Source organism: Ctenocephalides felis, unplaced genomic scaffold (genome assembly GCF_003426905.1).
Source record: "Ctenocephalides felis isolate EL2017-DRISC unplaced genomic scaffold, ASM342690v1 CF-g0.4_SCAFFOLD_00845, whole genome shotgun sequence".
Taxonomy (NCBI): domain Eukaryota; kingdom Metazoa; phylum Arthropoda; class Insecta; order Siphonaptera; family Pulicidae; genus Ctenocephalides; species Ctenocephalides felis.
In genome coordinates this window covers 1,736,324-1,754,483 of record NW_020536999.1, presented here as the reverse complement: position 1 = coordinate 1,754,483, position 18,160 = coordinate 1,736,324, and the positions used below count along the sequence as shown (strand labels likewise).

At 29.4% G+C, this 18,160-nt stretch overlaps 1 protein-coding gene and 1 pseudogene across 1 annotated transcript; both read left to right on the top strand.

Moving 5' to 3' along the window:
- Nucleotides 1-2,857: 2,857 nt before the first annotated feature.
- On the top strand, nt 2,858-15,680 carry LOC113363322 (protein obstructor-E-like). The gene is made up of 7 exons (XM_026605816.1): nt 2,858-2,917; nt 11,785-11,831; nt 13,032-13,194; nt 13,268-13,386; nt 15,236-15,311; nt 15,378-15,497; nt 15,556-15,680. The coding sequence occupies exons 1-7, from the start codon at nt 2,860-2,862 to the stop codon at nt 15,663-15,665; spliced, it is 693 nt and encodes a 230-aa protein (XP_026461601.1). The 5' UTR covers nt 2,858-2,859; the 3' UTR covers nt 15,666-15,680.
- Nucleotides 15,681-16,866: 1,186 nt separating this feature from the next.
- Nucleotides 16,867-18,160, top strand: part of LOC113364249 — a 5,062-nt pseudogene continuing 3,768 nt past the window's right edge.

The window sequence follows — 18,160 nt, the reverse complement described above, 5'->3', positions numbered from 1 at the left end:
TCAAGCAATCGTTCAATTAATTATTATCGATTTGCAATTTATTTTTTGCAGAAGCAAAAATTTAGCGTTAACAAAATAAATGAGATAATAAGAATAATAAAATTATTAGTAATAATTCATTCATTTTTATTGCCATACACCACTAGTTTCATTTAAGTCTGTCTGTATTTTATTTGTGTGTGTGTGTGTGAATTGAGTGAAAGTGAATTTTCGCACAAAAAAACGGAAAACAAATTAAGAAGATTTCTGAATGAGATATTCAAACAATTGTTGCTCAACATTTTCTTTCCAGTTAAATAATTACTATTTACGTTCGAGAGGAAATAATAAACGGAGAGCTAGTGGAAAAAATACAAATTTGGAATAAAGCATTATAATAGATAATAGTTAAATGCTGGTTATATGTGCAAGAGAAATAATAAGCAGTAAACTAATATAAATGCATCTTTCAAATAGTAATTAAAATCCATACAAAATGATTCTGATACCTTTAAAAAGATAAATATTTTCAAAATCTATATTCATAATTAAACATAAAATAGTGAATAACGTAAATAGTTACTTAAATATATTTCAATATTCATTAACATGGAAAAAAAATTAAGTGTCTAGTATGTCTGTATGCATGTACGGATACAAATTTTCATCGACGTTTTCGGACGGATCAACCGATTTGAATGATTCAAAAGGCAATCGATTCCTACTGATGGGGAGACAAAAGCATTAATATTTACAATAATAATTCTATATTCTATATGTCTATATTTAATTAATTAGTCTTCGGTTTTAGTATTAGTACTAATAGTACTTATTAATCATTTGTCGTGATATATGGTGGTGGTAACACTTTTTGGGTCGCCGGCGCCCTGTCTATTTCTCTCGGTAATATTTAAATGTTATGTTAATGTGTTAGAAACTTTGAAAAGCAAAAGTGGACATGATGTGTGTGTGTTATGTTAAGTGCGGAAGTTCTTTCTTTAGTCCAGTCCAGTTTAAGTTAATTATGGTTTTTGCCTTTTTGCTATTACTTTGCAAAACAGGAAAGGTTTTACAAATAGCAATTTGAAAAACCATTTTTTTCTTCATAATTAATTTGGAAAATCTACTTACTCAATGTATTTGTAATATGTCGTTAAAACACATACATTCCTATATTTTTACCCTCTTACTACAAATCGATATTTCGTAATAGTCATTTTAGTAACCAATAATTTTTCATCCCTTTTTGTTCTTATAAAAAAGCTTAAATATTTCTTTAAAAAACAAGTCCAAAATTATTCTTTCAATATTAAATTTTCACCCTCCTACCACAAATCAAAATTTCGTAATAGTCATTTCAGTAATCGAATCATTTTTTATCATTCATCATTTAAAGCTTAAATCTTTCTTTGTAAAACAATACCAATATCAATTATTCAATCCTAACCCTTGCCACTCGGATGCTACCCTCTGGCGACAAAATACGTGTTAATTGTGGAATTCGCGATTGGAAATTGGAAACAAACCAATATTTAGTAATAGTCATTTTAGTAATCGAATAATTTTTCATTCCTTTTTGTTCTTATTAGATCATTCATCCTTTTTCATCCCTTCTTGATCTTATAAAAAAGCATAAATCTTTGTTCAAAAACCAATTCTAATACATTTATTCAATCCTGAATTTTCACCCTCTTAAGAAAAATTAAAATCCACCTTATTTCTTGCAATTAAGAAAATTACATTGCAAAATCTTAATAACGCCAAATATGTTTTACAATCATTGGGATAGTACGAGGACAGCAGTAAAAGATTTAGTCTTATAACCATTAGATCTTAGACAACCTGATAACCCCTAAAACTCTTAGAGCAATTTTATTTATTTTATTTTAATGTAATACATAGTTAAAGACAGTATGTATCTTCAACTAGGTATTGCATTAAAATAAAAATGTCCTAAATTTTCAGCCTTCTAAAAAAATTGAAAATATAACTCATTTCTCGTAATTAAGAAAATTACATCGTAAAACTTCAATAACACTAAATTTGTTTTTCAATTATTAGTATGAGAATTTGGATGCAACTACTGAGTGGTTTTCAATTTCCGATCTCGGATAACCTGATATCAAGCAGCAATAATATCAAATTTATTTGAAAATATAGATCTGATGTCAAAATAGTCCTACGGGGCATTTCTGCATATATATCACATCATTGTTAGAAATACATCAAATAGTATTATCATTACGAAGAGGAAGCACAACCACCGAGCCTTCTAATAATCCTACGTTATAAGGAATTCAGCACAATAAATTCTGATTGTTGTCCAAAAATACAAAATTATAATCTATCTATTTTATTAGCAATCCCAGCATTTATTCATGCTGAATTTTTTCCTTTGGAAATTTGGCTTACTTTATTTTATTAAAATACACGTATATAAAGAACACACAGTCTCTAACATACAGTCCTAAATTTTCATCCCTCATAGGCATTTTAGTAAACGACTTATTTTCCATTCTTAAACGAATCATTTTCCATTCATTTTTAAGACATAAGGATGAGACCAAAATCGGTGGTGTCCTGTTTCTCCCATCGCCTTATAATAACCATAAACCAAGGAATTTATTACAATAAGTTCTAATTCTTGTCCAAAAATACAAAATAAAAATTTATCTATTTTATTAACTATTTTATTAACAATCCCCACCGAAAAGCACAAAAAGTCGTCCTCCAGTTTTGTCTTCATGAGCGGCGGCGACAGTCGCTCCAAAACTAGCAGAGTGCCAACACGGAAATCGTTATTATAAAACAAAAAGTTATAATAATAAAAAGTTATTGGTTATTATTTGTTTAAAAAATAAAATATTTAATTAATAAAATATGGAGGTGCAGATCAAGTTATTTGTATTACTCGCCACTATTGGAATTTTAAACGCAGGTAGGTAAAGGACACATAATTGTTAAAAAAAATTCTATAAATGTATATTTTGGCAAAATATCGGAAACTTTTTTTTCTATTGTGGTACAAAATTATTTCTGCCAAATTAAAATCAAATAATTAAAATTGTTTGAAAATTTAAAAACGTTCGAAAGTTAGCAGTGCTGAATTTGAAGGTTTTGATAAAGATAGGTCGGGCCATTTCTTCGTTCAACGTTTTTTCGACGATTTTTCTAAAACTAAGTTTAGTGATAAGTTTCATGGTCTTAACAGACATCCTAAAATATTGTAGGCCTACAAAACGTTGTTTATTGTAAAAATTAATCAAAGACAATTATTTATTTAATACATAAAATAGCTTGATAAATAATCACGTACATTCTACTTTTTTCTCGCTTTTTTATGTCACTGAAAATAACAGAGCAAGCTTATCCGAGAATATGCTCACAAAAAATCTTTATCTGAATTAAAACATTTTGATTTTTGTGAATATAACTTTTTATGAGATCTGGCAAGACTTTTCACTCCATCGGCCAACACGAAGCCTAAAGTATCCTTAGGAGTTTCAAATATTTTCATTAAAGTTATTCTAGAATAAACCCACAAAAAGCAATCCTAATCATGTATTCAATCTTAAATTTTCACGCTTCTAAAAAAATAAAAATTCTACAAATATTTTGTAATTATGTGAAGTGAAGTGAACATACAGTTTTAGTAGATCAGGCAATACTTTTCTCTCCATCGGGTAACACAAGAAATAAGATTTCCTCAAAAGCACCAAGATGTACCAAGAAAATTTCATATTTAAAATTAATAATAGGCATTTTTTCTTAGTTAAGCATGCTCCCTTATCTTACGTAAGACAAAATGATTTCATACAACAATCATGAGGACAAGATAATCTAAAAGTCCCTAAAATTGCAAGACAACCTTTCATTTAATCCACGTCATTTGTTCTAGATTTTTTATAAGATAATAAATCAAAATTTTGCCTTAGACCTTTTGAATTCATTGTGATTGCAAAGTATCTACTGTTTTTCCATTTTATTATGCTATCTGGCAATACCTTTTTCTCCATCAGGCAATACTGAACCCAAGTACATTCAGGAGCACAGAGGTGTTCCACAATAATTTTATATCTAAAATTACTAAAATAATGCAATTTCTTAGTTGAGCCATATCACTCATCTTATGTAAGATAACAATAAAAAGTAATAAAAGTAAATTATGACAGAAAATATGAAAGCTTAAAACCTAAAAATGCTCAAAATTGCAGAAAACCTTACCCTTTTGTTCTAGACCTTCTATGATACAACAAGATAACAAATCAAGATTTTATCAAAGAGATTTTGAATTTATTAAGATTGCAAAGTAGCTTTTTAGATTTACAATCTGGCAATACTTTTTACTCCATCAGGCAATACTAGGCACAATGGTGCTCCAAATAGGCCTTTTAGAAGGTAGTAGATTAGATAGATATGTTGATTAAAACAAATACTTCTTAAACAGGCATCAATCCAGATAATAAAAATATCAAAAACAATTAAATTATATTTCTAAAATTTTATCAGCATAATTACTAAATGTTTATATTGACAGCTTGTGATTTATATTGAATAAAAAAAAATTCTAAAACCGTTTCGAGTCCCAATTTCACACTTCTTCAATGAAAACTTTTTCATTCCAATGAACGTTATTTAGTGAATAATTTCCAAATCCAAATCGAATTTTAAATTTTTAAATCATCAATTACAACAATGAGGTTCCGTCCAAATAGAAATCATCAATCTCCAGCATTGTCCTCGACAGCAATAAAATTGAACAATTCCTTGGAATTGTTAGTTACAAAATTGGAAAGTTGATTTTTGAGCAACAATCGATTATTATTTTGTTCGCGTGTAAATATGTACATGTGAAATATTATTACCGATTATTATTTATTATTCAACAGAATTTAAGACATGTGTGTATGTTGGCTTTACTTTCATTTTCGACTTTTAATAACACCTGGAAGCCACATAAGAAAAGATACAAATAGAATTTATATGTGGTAAATTATATGATTTGTAAGCTTAAGAATAAAATAAAATAGCTAGAACAAAATTCCTGCTTGATTTTATTCCTTAGAATAAGACAAAAATTCCTAGTGTTGCCTGATAGATAACAAAGTATTGCCAGATTGCATGGGAAAACCATATGAGTACTTTACAAAAATAGAAAAAATCAAAGTGTCTCGATTAAGATCTGGATTTGTTATCGTAGTGTAAAATATAAGATCTAGAATAAACAATGTCTTGCAATTTTTGGGCACTTTTAGATTATGTTGCTCACGTGATTTCTATCTTAAGATACTTTTATATTGGACAGATTTTAAAAATAAAGAATACTAACTTATCTTACGTAAGATAAGAGAGAAGGCATAACTTTAAAAAAATGTATTAGCCATTTTAGATATAAATATCCTGCGTACTCTCGAGTGTTCTTTAGGCATCGTGTTGCCTGATGGAGAAAAAAGTCTTTAAGTGAAGACGTAGATTTAATATGAGGTTGTTATGTAATTTTGGGTACTTTTAGTCATGTTATGTTGCCCTCATAATTTTTGCCTAGACACTTTCATTTTTAACAAATTTTTCTAAGTCTACAAGTAATTTTAGATACAATATAAGTTGTGGTGAACCTTCGCCTAGTATTGTCCGATAGAAAAAATGTATTGCCAGATTGCATAAAAAATGGTTACTTTACAATCATAATAAATTTAAAATGTCCCAATTAATTTCTTGATTTAGTTCATTTAGTACGGAACATGCTTAGTAGTTAAAATAAAAAGTGAATCCTTTCAATTTTAAAGTAATTAAACAAGTTTATAAATTTCTGCAGAAGAAAAATAATAAATAATTGGAAAATTACCTAAAAAATTTTTTTATAAGATAGAAGCATTTAGTTCAAAAATTTTAAAATCATAATTATTAATAGGTATGCAAAAAATCTTAAACAATATTATATTCGTTCGTTTTATAATAAAGAAACCTTGAATTCATAATAAAATGAATCAATTAAAAAGCTATTTCTCGTTTGTATGTTGCGTGAATATAATTTATATGTGTATATATATACACAAGTTATATGTATACAACAAAATGTTGTATTAGATATAATAACGTTATCGGGAAGTTTTTGAAAGTAAAAGTGATTTGGCATTCCGCGTTCGTTCTTTCAAATCGACTCCAACAACTACATTCGACTCACGACAAACCATTCAAGACACGTTTTTAATTAGCATCTATTTCTTTATATACATATACATATGTATATATACACACACATTTATATAAAATTATTTAATAGCCCATGCCTCTAAATAAAATATAAATTTGATGAAAATTGTATAGATTCGAGAGCCAAATGTGTCCCAACTTTCAGCTAAAATGTAATAAAATATTTTCCCAGTTATAATTTCCCAAAATTTATCAAAAAATAGATAGTAATATATAAAGGTCCGGGGTTAAAAAGGTCCACCACCGATGTGTCAAAAACCAGTAAAGTTAAGCATTGTTTAACAACAATATTTGAAAGTAGAGGGAAAAAATGTATAACCAGCTATAACCTTGATTCTCATGACTTTGCTGTCGGGAGATAAACGGTATAATCTTTGAAAATCCATAATAAAAGTATTTTCTTCCGTTGGTAGTTTTTTAGCATTAGTTAAAAATGAAATTGTTTTGTAAAATACCTTTGAAATTAAAATAAGACACCTGTTTGCCACCTGACCGTTCCAAATTATCCCGTCTATGGGATAAAAAGTTCTAGGTAACAAATTTTTGAAAGACATCAAAAAAGAACATTTCTACAATGATGAAGTAGCTGGCAGTTTTACTGAACGTAGCCAGATAATTGTTCGTTTGAAATGTGTTATTTGTTGTGATATAATTGGTTTGATTTTTATAATATAATTAATATTTGCTCAAAGTCAAATTGGACCTTTGTGCCTCACCCTGGTCTACATATATACTTTTTATTAAATTTACTTTAATTCATCGAACGTTACTTGAAACTTTTCAAAAGGCAAGTCAAAGAAGAAATACTTGATTCATTTTCTATCTCTCCTCGCAAAACTTTGAAAATTTTGTATAAGCTCAGTAGTATTATTTACAATTATACACAAAATCCAGAATCCAAAAAGAATCTGGAAAACTTGAAACGTAATCAATAAGTCCAAATAAGACCAAAAAATACTTGAATTGGATTATATATATGATGTTTTCTATAAAACTGTGTATAAATCTTCCAGTTTGATTGTATTGACAAAATATAGACAAACTAATGAGGTTTATAATACGTCATTGTATATAGCATTCACACAACACATCCTTATACACTTAAAGTATTAATATTTTTGATTATCTAGAAATTGTTCAGAAAATACCTTACTCAGCAAAACATTAATATTAACAACTCTAAATATTTTAAAACTCTCTCTAATCGCTACCGTAATATCAGAAAAAAATTCCATGGGCTATAGCAACTTTATTAAATAATATAGTTAAAAATGTATCGAAAAAAAACATTTTTTGTCAAAATTCCTAGAGAACACTATTTGCTGTGTCACACATTTTTGACTGACATGGCCCTTTATTAGAACTTTTTTACAATTTGCCTATTATTATTGAAATTTATTAGAATACATACTTATTATATTAAGTTGTCAAATATCTCCCTTCCGCTTTTTTGCTCTTGGTTTATAATACAAAAAGGCGGAAGGGAGATATTTGACAACCTTATCATATCACCAGAAAGCTAATGAAATTTACTTAAAGGCTGTATATAATAATTAATAACATTTAGAACAAATTTATTTTGTAAAAAATCGGTTCGGCCGTTTTTGAGAAAACGTCGACCGAATGACAAAAAGGCTCGCATACTTTTTAGAAATTTGATCTCAAACATAACATAAAAATCGTATTTCCAGACTACGATGTTCACACATTTATGTCAAAACAAAAAATGCACATCCGAAAATAAATGAAAGTTAAAACATTCTCACGATATTTTTTTAGATAAATATTTTCATAGTGTATTTTTAATTTCCATTTATTTTCATACATTTTAATATTTTTCTGTACCAGTTGTTTCCAATTAATTACGATCGACAAAATTTGCAAAATGACTAAAATTGCATTAGTATTTTTAATAATCAGTTTTTGCGCGCTAACTTTCAACCATCAAGTTTTTGAAGTCGAGGAAGAGCAGCCAAGTCGAAGGTTACAAACTTTTATCGATCATGTTAAACAGGCCAGGGGAGTTTTTAAGTGGATTCGAGAGGCTGCAAAAGCCATGGATCCCAATTTGATACCCACTCCCATCAAAATCCCTTTTGTATTGCAAACTAAAGAGGAGCAGGCGGAAACCCTTCGAAAAAAACGTGAGGCAGAAATGCGCGTTAAACGAAGACACCAGCTTATAAAATCGATGCCGGAGACAGAAGACTATCCTTCGAGCGAAAATTTATCAGGTGAAGGTATAGGACAGGTAATATTATCTAGGACTGGCAGAATCCCCAGGCCGTATGCAAAAAAACATGGTAGTATATTCTCAAAAGAAGATCCTATCGGGTACGATCAAAGTAAGTACGAAAGGGACCCTTACAATTTGAATCGTCACCATTTTGCGCATGTTGAAGACCAAGATTTAACCCCTGAACAAATTGCAAAATTTGATTACGCCCATTCCTTCGGCTTCGACGCCAATACGAGACAGAAGAGAGATTACGGTAAAGACGACCCCAAAAATTTACCCAAAAGAAGTCTGGATCCTGAGAGTGAGATAAAACTCAAAATCAGCGCTAAATTGTTCTCCAAGGGATACCAATCAGTTTTGCCATCTGACTTGTATAAGGAATTCGATACCAGCAAAAAAGATTCTACAGGGCTCATATCAACCAACAATGACGATAGTCAAGTAAAAGATAATGTCGATAGTGAACTTCCGAATGTTGAGGATGGCTTGGCTAAAGTTACTGATGATGGTAAACTTGATAACAATTCAATTGATAACAAAAATAGTGCACTGTTTAACAAAGATGAAACCAAAACAGTTGGTTATAGTAAACTTGGCGTTAACGATTTGGCTTTTAAACCAACAGATAGCAGCAAAATTGATGAACCTTTATTAAAACCTTCCAGTGAGACTCATACAAATGGATTTTCCAGCAACAAGATTACCGATGACCACAAACTTGATGTATACAGTAATTGGGATCGTCTAAAATCTGATGTGAATAAAGTGGTGAGCAACAGTAAACCGGGTGATAGCCTAAAGTCCTTTAACACTGGCGTTGGAGAAAATAAAATTAATGAAGTTTCCAGGATACAAGAATCCAAAATTGCTGATAATAAACTTGTTGTCAAAAAAGATAATATTTTACCCAACGTCAACGAAAATACTGAAGCTCCTAAAGTCGCAAGTGTACCCAAAATCACAGATAAACCAGTTGTCATCACCAATGTGGCACTTACACAACCTAAGAAGAATAATCCTTGGCCAAATAATCCTTTACCAAATAATCATTTACAAAATAATCCTTTACCAAACAATCCTTTACCAAATAATCCTTCACCAAATCCTTTACCAAATAATATTGTACCAAATAATCCTTTACCAAATAATCCTTTACCAAATAATATTGTACCAAATAATCCTTTACCAAATAATCCTTTACCAAAGCCCTCAAATGCTGTACTTAAAAACAATAAAAATAATGAAGTCGAAGATGGCGAAGCCAAAATTACCGATGATCATAAACCTGAAGCCGACAATGATCTGAACCAAAAAGATTTATCAATTACAAATGAGACTGAGAATCCTGAACAGACCAAAACTGATGAAGATCATTTGAAAGAATCCACTGGTGAAGAAAAAAATTTGTTGTTCCCAGATGAAGGCAAGAACCCCGAACTGGCCAAAACCGAGGAACAACATTTAGCTGATGAAAAGGATAAAAATTTGATGGTTTCAGATGAGAACAAAATGTCCCAATCCATTGGTGATGAAAAATCTAATATGATTGATTCTAATAGCAATGATGAAAAGGAAATAAGTTTAAGGATGGCCCAACAGGCCCAGCCTGAAGAACAACATTTAGAAGCCCAATAAAATCTAATATAATTATTAGCAGTTATGAAAAGCAAAAAACTAGTAGTGAAATAAGTAGTAATAAAAATTAGTATGTCGTGTAGATTTTATTTTTATTAAATATTTTTCCAATCAAGAGTAGATTTTTAGACTCTAATTAATGTATGTTATATGATGTATGAACTAATGAAAAATAAATTACGAAGTATATAAAATAAATACATTTTATAAAACAAATTACTTTTAAATATTATTGAAATTGTTTAGTTAAAATTTATTTAATTATTAACTTCCCATAGGGTAGTTATAGTAATGGGCCGAAAATCAAAAATAAAAATTTTTGCATTTCTTGACGTTTTGAAGGTTTCTGAACATTTTACTGCCATACCTCAGAAAAAATGGATGTGTGTATGTGTATGTATGTATGGCATCGTGCCTTAAGACAAATTTCTGGAATTTCCCGTACCGTAATGAAATATTCGAGGAATTTTAAATATTTTTAAGTATATTATTATAAATATTGTAACTTTCATTATTATTATTTTATAGGCAAAATGTAAGAGCTTGGAAATTGAACGACGTTTATATATGTTTACATGAAAAGTAAATGGACAAAACCTAATCAAACGGAGTTAGAATAAATGACCTTATCTCATATTTATAAGAATTATATAAACTGAATTGCAAAGTTAAAATTATTTATTTCAAGTATATAAGTGAGCTTTAGAACTTTAGCTAGTATTAAAATTCAAATCCGAACTATTTTCGAAATACAAAAAAAATATTTAGAAATTAAATAAAAAATTGAAATAAAATTTTTCTTTACCAGAAGCAATCGTTTTGTCAACAAAAGCAAAAAGTTTTTGAATCATCCAAATCGAATGCTTATTTCTATCAAAAACTGCAATTCTTGCAAATTTTTCTCTGTATCTTCAAAATGGCGGGACCTGTCTTTACCAAAAACTAGTCACCACTTCACGACATCATTACGAATTAAAGGTTATTTGAATCATTCAAATCGGATGCTCCGTTCTCTCAAAAACTCGATTGTTATTTTCTGCACTCTTTGCTCCGTATCTCCGTAACAGCTGGACCTGCCTTTGCCAAAAACTAATCAGCATATCTCCCTATTAATAGGAATCGAATGTTTTTCGAACCATTCAAATCGGTTGATCTGTGTGCCCGAAATCGTGGACGAAAAACTGTATCCACACATACACACACATGCATTTTCTCCTTTAATCGCAAAAAGATCAAAAATATTTTTTTTTATATATTTTTACGTTTCAGAGGTTTCTGAACATTTTGGCATACCTTAGAAAAAAGGATGTATGTGTGTGTGTGTGCGTGTATGTCATAGACCTTATACAATACGTATATAAGGTCCATGGTTTGTGTGTGTGCGGATACAAATTTTCCTGTTTGAGTGTTTGTCTGTTAGACGGCGACGCGGCGCTTTCGCGCTTCTACTTTTTGTCTTTATGCTAAAGTAGTATGATTGCTTTGAAAAAAGTTCAAAATTTCCAATTTACTTCAAAAAAAAATTTTTTTGTAAAATCTTTCTTTTAAAAATCTAATTTTTTCAGTTTAAAAAAAATTGAAGCTTTTTTAAAATTTTAATTTTTGGTACGCGAAGTACCAGCAATTTGCTTTTGGCACGATGCCATACACCACTAGTTTATTATAGTTTAGTAAATTCTTATACAACAAACTTTAATATAGTATTATATTTGTTTCAGGAATTGTTCCTGATGGTCCAGCCTGCCCTGAACAACACGGAGAACAGGTAATTATATATATATATATATATATATATATATATATAAACAATTAGAATAACCTTTTGCTATCAAATTTTGCTCTAATTACAAAATTTAAACAGCCTATAGACTTAATGTAAAAATTGTTTTCCATAGTCAATTGCTTATTGGAGCAATTACTACAATCTTTTTTTTTCTTTTGTTTCTTTTTATTTTTTTTTATGTGTTTTCTGTATGTTTTATCTAATTTTATTTATTTATTTATTATTATTATTGTTATTTTTTTTTCATTTATTTCTGTGGTTATTATTAACTTCCCGTAGGGTAAGTTATTGTAATGGGCCAAAAATCGGAATTGAAAATTTTTACATTTCTCGACGTTTTGAAGGTTTCTGAACGTTTTGGCATACCTCAGAAAAAATGGATGTGTGTGTGTGTGTGTATGTGTGTGTGTGTGTGTGTATGTATGTGTGGATACAAATTTCCAGTCACGTTTTAGGGCGCACGGATCAACCGATTTGAATGGTTCAAAAAACATTCGATTCCTATTGATAGGAAAAAGAGCTGATTAGTTTTTGGCAAAGGCAGGTCCAGCCGTTTCGGAGATACGGAGCAAAGAGTGCGGAAAATAGAAATCGAATTTTTGAGAGAACGGAGTATCCGATTTGAATGATCTAAAAAACATTCAATTAGTAATGATTGGGAGAAGTGTTTATTAGTTTTTGGCAAAGGCAGGCCCAGCCATTTTGAAGATACGGAGCTAAATATGTAAAAAATGGCAGTTTTTGAGAGAACTAAGCGTCCGATTTGAATGATTCAAAAAACTTTCTGCTTGTCTTAACAAAATAATTGATTTTGGAGAAAAAAAATTTTGTTCGATTTTTTTTTTTTTTTTTTAGTTTTTTGTTGAAACAAATAATTTCAACTCTGCAATTCAGTTTATATAATTCTTATAAATATTAGACAATGTTACAATATTTATAATAATCTATTTGAAAACATTCAGTATTCCTCGAACATTTCGTTACGGTACGGGAAGTTCCAGCAATTTGCCTTAAGGCACGATGCCACCCACCCCACTAGTTATTATTATTATTATGTGTAATTTAGCCATATAACTCACAGGGTATGTAAATAACTCTGATTGTTATATAATATGAAAATAAAAAAAATAAAAAAAAATTACAAAATTTTCAACTGCTCTTATTAAACTCTTATCATTACAGGCCTATGCACATCCAGAACAATGCGACCAATTCTTCCTCTGCACCAACGGCACTCTAACTTTGGAGACTTGTGAAAATGGACTTTTGTTCGACGGCAAAGGGGCTGTCCACAATCACTGCAACTACAACTGGGCTGTCGATTGCGGACACAGAGTCCACGATCGTAAGAAGAATATAGATACTGAATAATGTTTTAAATAAAATGAAACAAATCCATCATTGTATTATTTTTTTAGCTACCCCATTATCGACTGAAGGATGCCTGTACCACTTTGGAATCTACCCAGACAGTGCAGATTGCTCCACAACTTATGTGAAATGTGCTCACGGAATACCTTATCCACAACATTGCGAGGTAATAGACAATAGTAATAAAATATCCCCAATTTATATTAAACTATATGACCCGACAGACGTTGTCCTGTACCCATGCCTACAAATATAATATACTAATATTTACCGTTTACATAAAAATAATAATTATTGTTTTTTATATTACTCTTCACGCCAAAATGCATATACATTTTACAATATGAGCGATGTTAAATGTAGAACTGCTTTAAATAAAATGATGAGTATCAATTCCCATACTATATTCGAAATTGAATTCTTTTAAACGGTATAACATAACCATAACCATAACATAACACTGGTGCTTCATGTTGGATTAAATTAATTTAATTTTTAATTATTTAAGATATCTAAAATTGCATCTTAAACTTCTCCTAATCGATATCGTTAGGGCTGAATTGTATGCATTCATCTTTACTTTTCCGTTTGTTGTTCTGAAGTGAAATTTTTACGAATTTTAAAAATTATATATTGAAAAAAAACTATATTGAAAATTTAATATCCGAATCTTGTGTTGGCGCCCCCTAAGGCGTGCGCTCGTATTTTTCGCATGCATTGCATTAAAGGTAGGCTGATTAATACTTAATTTAATATTTTAAGTGAATTAATTTGTCATATCCTGTTCACATGTGTATCATCCAATCTGCCATACATATACTGTATTTTATATTATTTTAATTTCTGGCACATGTCAGCTGCTTTTTGGCAATAATAATGTAGACATTTCATTTTTAACTATCCGTAGGGTAAGTTATTGTAAAGGGCCGAAAATCGAAATCGAAAATTTTTACATTTCTCGACGTTTTGAAGGTTTCAGAAAATTTTGGTATACTTCAGAAAAAATGGATGTGTGTGTGTGCATATGTGTGTGTGTGTGTGTGTGTATGGATACAAATTTCCAGTCACGTTTTCGGGCGCACGAATCAACCGATTTGAATGGTTCAAAAAACATTCGATTCCTATTGATAGGGAGAAGAGCTGATTAGTATTTGGTAAAGGCAGGTCCAGCCGTTTCGGAGATACGGAGCAAAGAGTGCAGAAAATAGAAATTGAGTTTTTGAGAGAACGGAGCATCCTACTTGAATTATCTAAAAAACATTCAATTAGTAATGATTGGGAGAAGTGGTTATTAGTTTTTAACAAAGGCAGGCCTAACCATTTCGGAGATACAGAGCTAAATGTGCAAAAAATGGCATTTTTGAGAAAACTAAGCGTCCGATTTGAATGATTTAAAAAACTGTCTGCTTGTTTTAACAAAATAATTGATTTGAAAAAAAAAAATTGTTTCAATTTTTTTTTTCTAAAACAATTTTTTTTTTATATATCAAAAATAATTTAGATTTTAATTGTAATTCTGACTAAAGTTCTAATGTACTTTAAACAAATATGTTTAACTTTGCAATTCAGTTTATATAATTCTTATAAATATTAGACAATGTTTTTTTTTTCATTTATTTCTATAATATTGCATATAAATCCCAGTACTTTATAATCACATACATCCTCAAAAATTTCCTTAACAAACTTCAGAAGGATTTATCAAAATTCGAATAATCGTTTAGGAGGAGTATACAGTGAGTGCTTGCAATTTAATATGAACTTTATATAATAGCAATAAAGCTCAAATTGATTCTACGTTTTAGTTAGAAAACGTTTGTATGAGAAAAAAAAGGGCTGTTTTTAGGGTTTTCCCGGAAATTATTCGATTCTTTCTCGCTGTGAGAACCATCCTTGGATTTCAACAAACATTTTAAAAAAAGAATTCGCCAAATTGGTCCAGGCGTTGTTGAGTTATGCGCTCACCAACACATTTTGCGATTCATTTTTATATATAAGATTTAATCATTTTGCAGCCTGGACTAGCCTATGATGACAGAACTCACTCGTGCAACTGGCCTGATCTTTTACTTGACATATGCAACCCTGAAGGTATTACATATTATAACTTTTTAGTAAAGTATGTATTTATATATATATAACTTTTATTATTAACAGCTGTCGTTGGATTCAAATGCCCGACAAAAATCCCATCAAACACTTTGGCTGCTAAATTCTGGCCGTTCCCAAGATTCCCAGTGCCTGGAGACTGTCACAGACTCATTACATGCGTAGAAGGTACAGTAACTGATAAATAACAAATATGTATAACTACTATATGACTATTACTACCTAGGTCATCCCCGTCTGGTTTCCTGTGGTGACAAACAATTATTCGACCAAAATACCCTGTCATGTCTGGACCCCGAAGAGCACAACATTTCCTGCAACGGCAAACATTTGTAATTTAAACAAGCAGACACAATCATTTCAATAATTTTAATAGCAAGAAATGTAGCTGCAAGCTCTCTCTAAAATGTTCTAAATACAATCATGTTATGTTATTAATTTATATATTTTAATATGATCTCTTTCAAAAACAAATATATATGTAGAATCAAATTTGTAAATATGTTTTCAAATTATACAAATATATATTAATATTTATAAATTGTTAGTTTTTTTTCAATTTTTAGATCTGACTTACGTAAGTCACGTACGTTGCCCTCAGATAAGTTTTAACTAATTTATACACTATTTTAAGCACTGAAAAACATTTTTAATAAACCATAAGAACTAGAATAGCTTAAATAATTCAAACATATATAACACACTTATTTTATTATTAAAACACAATAAAATTAAATACAAATTTGCTTTTCACTGTACGTCAACGATCTTCTTCCAAATTTCGCGACATGTGCAAAAAGTGTTGCCACATTCTAATATAATATTTTTTTCAAAAATAAATAATAAATTTTGAATTTGCTTTATTATAATTTTAAATATATTAATATTATGTGTTTATAATCAATTTGTGAATAAATAATAATAAAAATTTAATTTTAGCGCGTCTTATATTATAAAATAATTCGATTTAAATCAACTGTCAAAGTAATGTGTTGCCACATTAACCAATATTTTTTTCAAAATTAAATTATAAACTTTGAATTTGCTTTAATATAATTCTAAATATATTAATTTTACGTGTTTATAATCAATTTGTAAATGAATAATAATAAAAATTTAATTTTAGCGCGTTTTATATTATAAAATAATTCGAATAGGGAACGGGCAAGCTCATAAAAATGTCAGTGAAAACGCCATGACTTCTCGGGGTGGCGAAAAAGTGCAAACAAGGATTCCAAACAAGATGGCGTTTGACAGGTTTTATTTCGTATTTTGACAGGTTTTATTCAAACTTATGTGCTTGTTAAAGATGGTTATTGCTTCTTATAATCGCAATTTTTATTTATTTTTAATAATAATGCGGCATATCTGAGTCACCAATCATGTGCGTATATTAAGTGAAGAAAGCGCATGAATAAGAAAGTGAATTTTGTTATAATTAACGTTAGAAGAAATAAATTGCTTTGTTGGATAGATTCATTGAGGTATGTACTCATAATTAAAATGTATTTGCTATGACCACCATATTAAAACAAACATGTGTTGCTTAAAGGTATGATAAAATTTTCAGACAAGGCCATAAGATATTTTATGATTTGCATGTTGTGTTATCAGCTGAACAAAGTTTAGATCTTTCTATTAGTACTTTGTTGCAGAATGAATCTCATATTTGATAGGATGTCAGGACTTACAGGATTTCTACACTGCAATTTGATTTGATTTAATTGTTTTGTATTATTGCATTACTGCAGGTATGTTTTGTTTTATTGCATAAAAAGATATTACTTAAAAGTTTTAGGAAGCTATTGTATCAGTATATGCACGGTTGAAGAATTTCTCCAAAATTTTATACCGATGAGCAGTATTTGCTAATATTGATAGAAGAGGGTCTCCTCCATAGATTGGTAATTATTTGTGTGAATTTAATATTACATACCTGTTAAAATTTTATACTTTAAATTATATGCTCTCAATGTTTTTTCTTTCAGATTAATTTAGGTACATATAAGAAGTATTCATCTTTGATTTCCAAAAGCTTTCAATTTATGTATTACATATAACATTTATGTACAGTTAATATTATTATACAAGCTAACAGTCATGATACATATATATTTAATCTAATATAAATTAACATTTCTTTCATTTACCATCCCCATCTTATCCAATAATGAAAGTTTGAAGATTCACCAAAATAGGACATAAAAAAACAATATTTTCACCAGAAAATTGATAGTCCTTTGGTATATTACATAAAAGTTTTAAAATTTTCATTCTGTGTATGACTCATTCTACATGTATACGCACACTAGCTTCAAAGTGAGTTTAATTAATATCTCCTGGTGAAAGTAATCCGTTTTAAATTTAATTTTAAACAAATAGCATATGCACAAGTACTGCTATATTTATTAATTTGTCTAACTCAGTCCATATTGATGAAAATCCTGACTATAAAGTACAATTAAAAACTTTGTCTTTTTTACTCATGAATTTACCTTTGTCAGTTAATACAGCAATCCAGATTTTTTTTTTTTATTACGCCCGAGAGTACATTAATTTGGGTTGGAGTGATCTGCCTAAGCCCACATTATAACAAATGAAATAAAGCCATCTGGAGTGCAAATAAATAAGAGAACCTACTTTCAAATACCCTGGAAACTACCAACAAATGAATCTGAAAAGTAAAACCTAAAGCAATATAACTAATTTCTAACTTCATAATTAGTGTTTTCTAAGAATCAACTCACAAATGGATTTTTAATAATGTTTTTATGCATGTAAATATGATCATTTAAGCAAATATTGATTTAATTTACTAAAGCCTCTTCAAA

Bases quoted from the DNA above. Each gene is read 5' to 3' on its own strand.
- LOC113363322 (XM_026605816.1), top strand. From the start codon at position 2,860: ATGGAGGTGCAGATCAAGTTATTTGTATTACTCGCCACTATTGGAATT. The intron at 2,918-11,784 runs GTAGGTAAAGGA...TATTTGTTTCAG, and splicing joins TATTGGAATTTTAAACGCAG to GAATTGTTCCTGATGGTCCA. The intron at 11,832-13,031 runs GTAATTATATAT...TTATCATTACAG, and splicing joins CTGAACAACACGGAGAACAG to GCCTATGCACATCCAGAACA.